The sequence below is a fragment of the Rhinichthys klamathensis genome, unplaced genomic scaffold (assembly GCF_029890125.1).
Source record: "Rhinichthys klamathensis goyatoka isolate OS25496 unplaced genomic scaffold, OSU_Roscu_1.1 h1tg000395l_1, whole genome shotgun sequence".
Taxonomy (NCBI): domain Eukaryota; kingdom Metazoa; phylum Chordata; class Actinopteri; order Cypriniformes; family Leuciscidae; genus Rhinichthys; species Rhinichthys klamathensis.
Genome location: NW_026606897.1, coordinates 2,792,878 through 2,803,249, shown reverse-complemented (window position 1 = coordinate 2,803,249; position 10,372 = coordinate 2,792,878). Strand labels below are relative to the sequence as shown.

Below are 10,372 nucleotides of genomic sequence, written 5' to 3'. Positions count from 1 at the left end.
TAAACAGTGGGTTGCAAGATAACAGTAGAATGAGCGCGCGCATGAGAAGTTTAAAACTGTTTGGAGGGCGGTAAAATATTTCTCGAGTAAAAATAGCACGGGATTGCAGCAGTCATTGTCAACCTCGTTCAGGGACGATTTATTAATGTCGAGTCTTTCATGATTCTGGTACTTTATACCACACAAACACTTGACTGCAATTAGTTACAACTTATTGCACTATCGATGCAGATTTGCACTTCATTAGCAATTATTGTAACCAATGAAACCCAAGAAAAAGTATTCTTTTCGAAGAGACCTTCGGTAGAGAGTCTTAACGAAATATGTTTATCAGAAATGTATTTATTATGTACACATTTAATTTGAAAAGAACTAACACTGTTGATTTGAGGTATTGGCGTATGCAATTTTCACATATAACATTACAAGCACGTAAATGTTACAAAATTCACTGAAATATTACAAAGACGAACAAACACAACATAAATTAATTCCTCTCAATACATAGGTAGTTCAAATACATCTAGGTAGTCACATTAAACATTGATACATTACGCTACAATTTATTTTTAAATAAAAAAATAGTCATGCATATCATCAGCATTTCATATCGCAGAAACTATTTCCCTGAAATCATGAACTGGTATAGGCTACTTTAAAAAAACTAAATGTAACATTTAAAATGTACACAATGCGAAATGCTAAACTTACAACAAGCAGAACAAATAAGATAACTATCACTGTATACAAAGACACAATCATATATATTTATATATATACAAGCTCAGATCAAAGGTTTGTGCAATCTAACATTACAAAATGTTGGCTATCAATAATAATCTACTGTTGTTGTGCATGAGGGAAAAGACAGGCTAATTCACATCTGCAGTGCGCATTTACAGCTTTCCATTTTTTAAATGTCTTTTGGACGATCTTTATTGCATTTCTTCATCTTCATCCTACGGTTTTGGAACCAAATTTTGACTTGTCTCTCGGTGAGATTTAGGAGTCTTGCCACTTCATATCTACGGTCGCGTGAGAGGTACATATTAAACAGAAATTCTTTCTCCAGCTCGAGAGTTTGATGCTTAGTGTATGGACAGCGCTTTTTCCTAGTGGACTTCGCGTACAGCCAGTTGGACGCAGGGTTATCTGCAAGAAGGGTCGGAGAGAAAGAGCTAGTCATGTTGCCACTTGAAAAATACTGCGGCCATTTTATGGCCAGCGCGCGAGAAGAAAGAAGAGTCTAAAATAAAGGCTACTTGACTATAATTTTTTATATGCTGAGAAATTGGAAAGCAATATCATGGATTAAATGTTTCCGGCCTGCGGGTAATATAGTTTATATGATCGAAATTTTTATGTGACAGTTTTTGGCATCCTTGAATGAAGGGTAAACAAGGGCCTTACTGTCTGTTAGAAGAAAAACAGTCCAGATTGCATGCAATAATTGTGCTTTATACAATTTAATCCAATGTATTGTGTCTAAAACCACACTCTAAATTTAGGGCAGCACTTCAAATAATTCTTGAAAATATGACATGCAGTTGTCTATATTAATGCAAATGTGTGGTTTTTAATTACTGGACACTTTCCATTGAAACAGGCATATATGCTGTCAAATGCAAATTCAGATTATTGCCACACACAGAACAAAAAGAAAAAAGAAAGGGCTAGAAGACCTTTAGCTTTAGGCCTATATAGCTACTGGAAAATGCTGGATAGCTGATATATGAATGCATAACAATCTACAATATATCTCTTCTCTCATTACAATTCAAACCGGCTCCCATTGTTTAGTCTGTTTGAGTAGCCAAAAATGGAGCCTGTTCATATCAAAACACATTCTGATAGTTGCACTTACTTGGGTCTATATCTAGCTTCTTCTCTGCTGGAGTTTTGTCATCCTGTGATCCGTTGGAAACCGCATCGTCAGGTACCTTCCTCTCTGCTTGGCTCGTATTGTTGTCAGTCTCGGCCACAAGGAGTGTATGCGTGGTGCACTCACCACTCCCAACCAGTGGTTCTAGTTTTATATCATGGTGCGTATCTGTGGATAATCCCGTGAAAGGAAGGGCAGGAAGCGGTTCTAGCGCCCAGGAACGCACGGATGATCCATCGGGTTCTCCTGTTGAACATGGGTGATGAATGTACGGGTGGTAGGCGATAGATGCGCCTGTGGGCTGCACTGGCACGGGACCCCACGACGCACCGAAAATTGACGATTTGGCCTGGAAAGTGTACGGCTCCTGTTCGCCATATTCAAGTAGCGTCAGTTCGCGAGCCTGCTGCTGGACCAAGAGTCCAGATGAGAACCTCGGTGCCAAATGATCGTCATTCTCGTGTGGAATGTGTGAGTCAGCGTAGTAACTCAGTGTCCCCAATGTCGACATAACAAAAAACAAGCAGAGAGAGAGAGCAGCCGGACGGATACACCCACAATGAAACTGCCACAAAAGCAGAATCCGTTGAAATCAAGTAACTAACTAGCCTACTTGACTTCGCGGTGAACTACAGACCTCTGATAAGTTGAATCACTGCAGAGATTGGATTGGATGTGCTAGACACGTGACTGTGGGAGATAAAGGGGAAAGCCTAGCCAGTACGCACGGTTAAATGGCCTCCATTTTACAAGTCATATTTTTAATGGTATAGCCATATGCTTTTATGAAGGTGGATTTGCTTTTATTAATGTTGTTAAACTTCAGCATCTAATAACCGAGCGTAACAAAAATGGTTATTTGAGACGCGTCGTTGTAGAAGTTCGTATCCAAATTTTAATGGAGTAGGCCTACTGTTTGCAATAATAAAATAAATCCCTAAAGGCGTTTACGTTGTCATATCATTGTATAGCTTAATCACTGACGTCCAGTTCAACATCAACCTTGTTTTAGACAGAACATGTTTATTTTTCACAAATTCTGCAGAAAAACCTATGATGAATACACGTATTCCGCATTGCCTAGTCGAGCACAAGGAGACATAAAATAGTTCAGACATAAAAATGATCTTTACGTGAGCCGTATGTATACTTTATATGGCAATAAGTGCCACTTGGATGGTTGAGATATGACCTGCTAAGTGACCAGTCAGTCATAACGCGCGCGCAAACCTTCAGTCTTCTCCTCAGATGAGATAGCGTTGGATGTGCACACAAGTTAAACTAAATCTGAACGCGAACGACTGATTGTGAATTAAATCTAACTGAGAAAAAAACAAACAATAGGGCTACAAAAACTTCAGATCAGATGCTACTTCTACAAAATAGACAATTTGTTTTATATTTAAAATTAAGCTTTACGCATCAAAATAAAATCTTACAACAGCTGTGAAATATTAAAATGTAGAGATTAAAACGGTGCAAATAAATAAATTAATAAATGGTCAACCCTGCAAAAACAGATTCAATCATGATTTTTTTTTTTAAATCATCTATCACAATATTATGGAACAATCACAATTTTGTTGCAAGGCTATACTGTTCTTGTATTCGTTATTAAGATAATATATATAGCAGAAAATATTTGTTTTACAATATCCCACAATGTAAAAAAATATGATTAATAAGTTATGACAACATGTTTTTACATTGCTTTAACTAATCAAAATAATTTTAGCAATCTTCAACTTTTTTAATAGGTTATAAAGGAATCAACTAAATTTTTTAAGTCAGTTTAGTGTAATTTAAGTTGAAATGACTTAAACATCCAAGTTGATTGTAGGCTATACTTAAAAATTGTAGGCAGCAATTTTTTGGCTTTATTCAGTGAAATAGTGACTTGTATTGCAGTGTTATATTTAAGCATAAACGTATCGTTGGACAGCATATGTTATAATCACTCAGAATATAAACAACAGCCTGCGTGGTGTTTGAAAATCAGAAACGTTGTTATTGTAACGTAAACTGTGACTATATACATTGTTGTTATAATGGGAAATAGTTTAATTTAATGCTGATAACAGTACACTCTTTTTTAGCCTTATCCTTGAAAACATTGACAATAGAGGACAACCATTGGCGACCAGAAGCAAATTCTCTCCCTCTGGTCAATGAGCATGTGATCTTGTCCTCGGAAGAGTGGATCTCTGGGCACTTCAACAGACTCTGTTTATAACAGGGGCTATTACTCTGTTTTTCTTCGGGTTGTAACTTGGCTGTCTGGCCTGAATATGGCCAATAAAGCCTTTGTGTTTTTTTCCTCCGGCCCAGCAGACGCATCCGGCAATGTGGGCGTGCTCTCAAGTCTCCGATGCGCACGCGGCTTTGGCCAAAGTGCATTGATCGTAACCGAGGCCTTGCTATCTACACCTGCACTCCACCATTTACTTTTTATACTGATCTAAAGATTTCAGTTCAACAGTGCAATTCACGCATTCATTAACGTCGTTAATATATAAACGTCGTTAATATATAAAATGTTGTTGAGAATTGCATGCTGGTGTTTTTGTTTTAGCTAGACTAGTTCTAATTAAACTCTTCTCAGACTTCGCCGCAACATATTTGTCTGGTTGTTGTGCTGAATCTCACTGCGAGGCAATTAAGACAGTTTCTTGTTGTGGGGATGTAAAATAGAGCCCAACAACATGAAACTACCTAAATCACTTAGCAGTTGTCTTTGTTTCTTGCTTGAGGAGATAAGTAAGAAGGCGACGCTGTATTTGTATCTATTTATTTTATCGACATTCTGTGTTGCACAAGCAAATAAGTACAATAAAACTGCTGTGATCCTACCAATGCTTAAAAAAATTGTGACCTTTCATGGAATATTCCCTCGTATTTAAATTAGATTAAATAATCTGTATGTCGACAGGAATAGATTTGTCACAGGAATAGGAATGATTGGAATAATAATTTTTGTGTGACTTTTCACGGGACCAGTACTGTGCAGATGAAATAATATAAATCATTTAATTTTACAGTCAGTAAAATTACAGTCATTACTCCATTACAAATCCCCGTTATAAAGAAAACCAGGAGTGTTTCAAAGAATCGTTTAAAAGTTGGCTATTAGTTTTACGTACATGCCTTTATTTATTTTCTGCCACGTATATGAATAATTAATTTACATCTGAGTCCAGCCTGTGTTTTCAGAAAGATTGTACCTTTCAATCCGGATAAAACAATATAGGAAGTCCCGTCATGTTTATAACTATACAAGTTTCTAAGAACTGGACTTATGCCTAGAACAGCAAATAGGTTACATGACAAGGTCGTACTTAAGAAGAAACGTATTGTTATTATTTAAAATGGTTCCATAATACTTATTATTATTACAACATGCAAATATCGCAATTATATACAATAAATGTACAATATAGTCTGAATGCTATGTACAATGAACACATTCAGCATAGATATTTTCCTCTCTTGCTTTTACAGTGAAGTCTTGACAGTTTATAAATAACCATGACATGTTATGACGACTGGGATGTCAAATAAAATTATACATAAACAGATAAAAACGTCAACAGTATACGACACACAATAAGTTATCAATAGTATCTTGCACCAAGTCATATATGCACACACACACACACACACACACACACCTACGGAGACGGTTTGTTGTATGGCTACCACTGCAGCTGATGGAGGAGGAGGGCGCCAGAGATCTATAAAGCGAAGAGGCTTCATGTAAAACTGAAGTTGGTCGACAACTCTCGGATTCTGTTTTCTCGACTCATTTTCTTCAGCTTCATCCGTCGGTTCTGAAACCAGATTTTGACTTGTCTGTCCGTGAGGTGAACACTGCGGCTGATCTCGAGGCGACGCTCTCGTGTCAAGTACATGTTGAAGAGGAACTCTTTCTCCAGCTCTAGTGTCTGGTGTTTGGTGTAGGGGCATCGCTTCTTGCGGCCACTCTTCGCAGTCAGCCAGTTAGCTGTACTCTCACTTTTGGAATCTCCTGCTGGAAATGTGAGGAAAATATTAGTTCAGTATTAGCCCCCATTCCACAACACTTTATAATAGGCTCAATACGCCTAATTATAGTCTACCAATTAATGACTAAAGGGTAACACTTTATTTTACAGTGTCATTGTTACATATGTTACATGTAGTTACTATAGCAATAACTATAAATTATGCATAATTACATGCAACTAACCATAACCCTGTACAACACTCGAACAAAAGTTACTGCATTACATTTTTAAGTACAATCAACTTGGATGTTTAAGTCATTTCAACTTAAATTACATTAAACTGACTTTAAAAATGAGTTGAAAATTGCTTAACTTATTTTGATGAGTTAAAGCAATGTAAAAAATTGTTGTCATAACTAAACATTAAACAGAATTTTACAGTGTAGGTACATGTAGTTACTTAATATTACTCAGAACTTAAATGTTTATTGCAGTGTAACAAAGACACCTTAGTGTCACCGACTAAAGTAACAAAATCCGTAAAATAATTAGGCACATCAAGTATACATTATAGCCTATTAGTATAGGCTACTTGCGTAAATATGTTCTTCTAACATTGTTTTAATGTAAATGATGACCTTTGTGAGATTATTGCGTGTAGCCATATTAATAATATTGTCGTACAATTTATTAATTTAGTGTTTTACTATTATCTGAAAGTTAAAATAGATTTTTTTTAAATCAATATTTCGTTTTTTTATGTTTTTTTTTTTTTTTTGTTAGAACAATTGCCTTATAAAGGCACTGATGGCGACGCTTTATCGGTCGTTTCTTGTGGAAAGATTAGAAGTATAAAAAAATTGTTCACGGGCAATGTAACTAAACAAACTCGCCACATATGCATCTAGAATTATTTTATAACCCACATTAGGTGATCTCACCAGATCTCAAGTTGTCACAAACAGCATAATGAAAAACAGGCTTGCTAAATACATACTGAAAATGGGGATAGTCCATGGGTCGTGACTCGTGAGCAATAGGCCCTATTTGCTTTTTGAACGTTTAATGTGATCGTTTAAAAAAAATGAGATACATTTGGGAAACTGAAGCACAGTTTTGCGTTTGACACAAAGGAATATAGTGCTATGTGAATGTGTGTGTGAACATTAATAAAATGTGCACTTTTATTAAATTATATATTTTGAGCAATATGTTTTAAATGGTCTGTATGCTATTAAAAACGAGTGCTTTAAAAACTAGAGAAAAAACAATCAAAATACATTGCATTTGTCTCGATGGAATGCTGTGTTATGTGTAAAGGATTACAGACAGACACAATGACTTAAGCTGAATTGGTTTGGGCGTGCTGCACCTCCTCAGAAATTTATTTCTAAATGAGAAGAATCACGCACATGATTATGCTTACTAAACTTGCCTTATGGGGTGTTTAAAATAAAAATATTACTGTATATGGAATCTACAAAAAAACAAATCCATATATTTATCGCGCGCAAAGGCGTTAATGTTTCCATACGCGCCCAAAGGACGTCCAAAATCCGTTGGACTTTAAGACTGGGCAACAAAACTAACCTTTAGTAACAGTGACCGCCTTCTCCGGGCTGTCCGGTGGCTCGGGAGATGAAGCGGTGCCAGTGGACCCCCTTAGCTCCTTGTTTCTTCCCGGGGCACATGGTGCGCATGCGGGGGGTTCTTCGCTCTCTTCCCGGCTCGCTTCTGCTGCTATGGCTGAAAGAGAGCTGTCAAATCGGCTCGAGCGTTGAGCAGCAGCAGCAGCAGCAGCAGCAGCAGCAAGATGAGTCGATATAGACTGGTTGTCTGGAAAACCTTTAGATGTGCTGCACGTCTGAGATAGACGGAAGTAACCGGGCACCGGAACACAGCCGTTATTGTTGCTAGATGGACATGAGTTCGGTGTCAGCCGCGAGTACGATATATCCTCTGTAACGGTGTCTTTTGGACACTTCTCAGACTCGTATAAGCAGTAAGAGTTTTCCTCTTTTATGGTAGGCGAGAACGAGCGTGGGGTAATTTGGTTGTTAGGCTGTTCAATGCGACAGGACCTCGACGTCTCCAGCCATGTTTCCATGCCTTGATATGGCCCACATGTAGCAGGTACTACATTTTGCGAATTGCCCTCGTTCCGTTTGAGTCCAGAAAAATAGCCACAGTTCGACAGTCCATAAGAATACTCTGAGGTCGGCTGCAAGTAGACTCCGCTGTTTTGGTAGTAGTGTCCACTTCCCTCGGCCCTTCCGTGGATCAAGGAGTCTACCAGAAACGAGTTTCCAGATGGACTATCGGAGCATGACATCTTTGTGGTATAATTTGACGGTGGAAGAAGATTGCCCTTTCTGGATGACATTTCTTGTGCAAAACATGCTGAATATAATTACTGATAACTATACAACTCGTTGCGAGCTAACAGCCAATTAAATCGCAACGAGCACCGATGACTCCTCCCTCTGTGCGCACGTAACCCTTGTGTCCCATATCTTTTTCAAGCTAGATTTTTTTAAAAGTCAAATCTACATTAACCTGATCACTCGTTTTTCGGAAAGTATAAGCGAATAAAAACAGAATTTAACTTGAACAGCATTATGTTTACGACCACTGACTTCGTTAACACTGACATTGCCGATGAGCCTTGTGAGCCACGTATAAAACCAAAAAGCAACAAGGTATCGAAAAGGAGATCAAGTGCTAAAATTGTAAACCTTTATGATACACTGTAATTGCCCCAACAGCCCTTTAAGCACATAAACAGTGAGTTACAGACTGCTCTTCTGGTTTTCATGCACGCGGTGGGTCAAAACAATTTATTTACACTCAAGTTCAAAAGGAGAGGCGGCTTTCAGAAACACTCAATGAGGCGGATGTGGATTTCCATAGAATATTATAAACATTTAGCATGTGATCATCTTAAAGCTACATATAGGCCTATTTAAGCTTTATAATTACAATTGTGAGACAAATCGTTTAAAAGCTATAATAACCTTCATACATATAGAGACAAAACCACAAACCCATGGCATTTCAATAGCAATTCCGATAGCAATTTTAACGCAATTGTTGAATGTGATTCACCTTTGCCTATTTTTGACGTTCAGGGGATATTTCCATCTGAAAAGCAGCCTGATGTCCGCAGTTGTAGGCTATGTCATTTGATTTGCATTTAATTGCAGGAAATACAATTACAATTTTCTTTTCTCAGATTTGGGTTACTTTTGCCCCCCCCCCCCCCCCCTTTTTTCGGTCTATGTGGCTGAAAAATGTGGTTACTTTATTTCTGAATTTTTTTTTCCAACGGGTTTTAAATAGGCTACTCTGATATTTCCACAAAGATCCAGAGATAGGCCTATATTTATATGTCCATATCATTAATCGTCTTATAGCTGAAATTAACATATTTCTGATAACAAGATGACCATGCGCGTTTAAAAAGCGACTAAATCGAACAATTGAAGGACTCGACTCGAAAGAACCATTGAAAAAAAATGGGACACCAATATAAAGAAATAAACTAATTAAACTAAAAATAATTCTTGATAGTAAATTGGTGTCCCTGCTCCAATAATCATGTTTTGAATCACATTGTGGAATATTAACGAGTGAAAATGTCACCATAAGAGACAGGCTTTTTATCGCTTAAAATTAAATAATTATTATTTGAAAGTTAACCTTTTCGGCTACGTTGAGAGATTAATTTTAATGATTGGAATAGGCTACGTTTATTTAGATTACATTTATTACATTATATTTATTTAGGCCTGGCAACTTTCTGCATCAGGAAATAAACGGGCATTGTTTTAAAAGTCAATGGAATTGTATAGCCTATTAATTAGCCAATAAAGACGAATAAAGAGATAAAGAGAATTTTATTTTTTTATTTAACACATCAAAATAATCCGCAAAATACGTCTTTTTATATTGCTTAGGAAACCTTTTGGAATAAAAAACTATAGGCCATCAAGGTAGGCCACAAGAATCAAAACAGGTCTACAATTTCTCAAAATTAGCCTACTTAAAAAAAAAAAAAAAGCTCTGATATCAGGAACAAACAAACACTTTCGAACTAATACAACTAGTTACAACTTTTGTTTTTTTAATGAAGGTTTTTTTAATCATTAAACTTTACATGTAGGCTACGTTTGGAACATTATTGTGTTATGGTTATCTAAAAAATAATAATCAATAAATACAATGCTGACAAAAAAAATATCTAAATGGTAGCTTGGCTGTATTTAGGCCTACCTGAAACAGTGCCTTGTATAGTCACGAAGATGTTGTCCTTTGCCCGCACACAAAGTAAACATGTTTCAGCAGGGATTTTAGATACCCGGCAATGACATTGATCTAAAGTGCGCCACCCAGTGTACATGAAGTGTATCGTCGGCGCTGCGAAATAGTGAACAATCCAGTCGTGGTGCCATGATGGGACACTGAGACAAATGATGGCGGAAAAGTCCGTGAACACAAGCTTTCAATG

General features: G+C 37.1%; 2 protein-coding genes across 3 annotated transcripts; both read right to left on the bottom strand.

The window, feature by feature from the left end:
* Positions 1 to 326: 326 nt before the first annotated feature.
* On the bottom strand, positions 327 to 2,525 carry hoxa9b (homeobox A9b). The gene is made up of 2 exons (XM_056234433.1): positions 1,865 to 2,525; positions 327 to 1,152 (listed from the first exon to the last, which is right to left on the bottom strand). The coding sequence occupies exons 1-2, from the start codon at positions 2,391 to 2,393 to the stop codon at positions 914 to 916; spliced, it is 768 nt and encodes a 255-aa protein (XP_056090408.1). The 5' UTR covers positions 2,394 to 2,525; the 3' UTR covers positions 327 to 913.
* Positions 2,526 to 5,008: 2,483 nt separating this feature from the next.
* hoxa10b (homeobox A10b) lies at positions 5,009 to 8,737 on the bottom strand. Of its 2 annotated transcripts, none has more exons than XM_056234459.1 (2): positions 7,456 to 8,737; positions 5,009 to 5,906 (listed from the first exon to the last, which is right to left on the bottom strand). In XM_056234459.1, the coding sequence occupies exons 1-2, from the start codon at positions 8,246 to 8,248 to the stop codon at positions 5,632 to 5,634; spliced, it is 1,068 nt and encodes a 355-aa protein (XP_056090434.1). In that variant the 5' UTR covers positions 8,249 to 8,737; the 3' UTR covers positions 5,009 to 5,631. The 2 variants fall into 2 exon arrangements, with proteins under 2 accessions (XP_056090434.1, XP_056090433.1); XM_056234458.1 differs by having other exon boundaries at positions 5,009 to 5,909; positions 7,456 to 8,732.
* Positions 8,738 to 10,372: the final 1,635 nt, after the last annotated feature.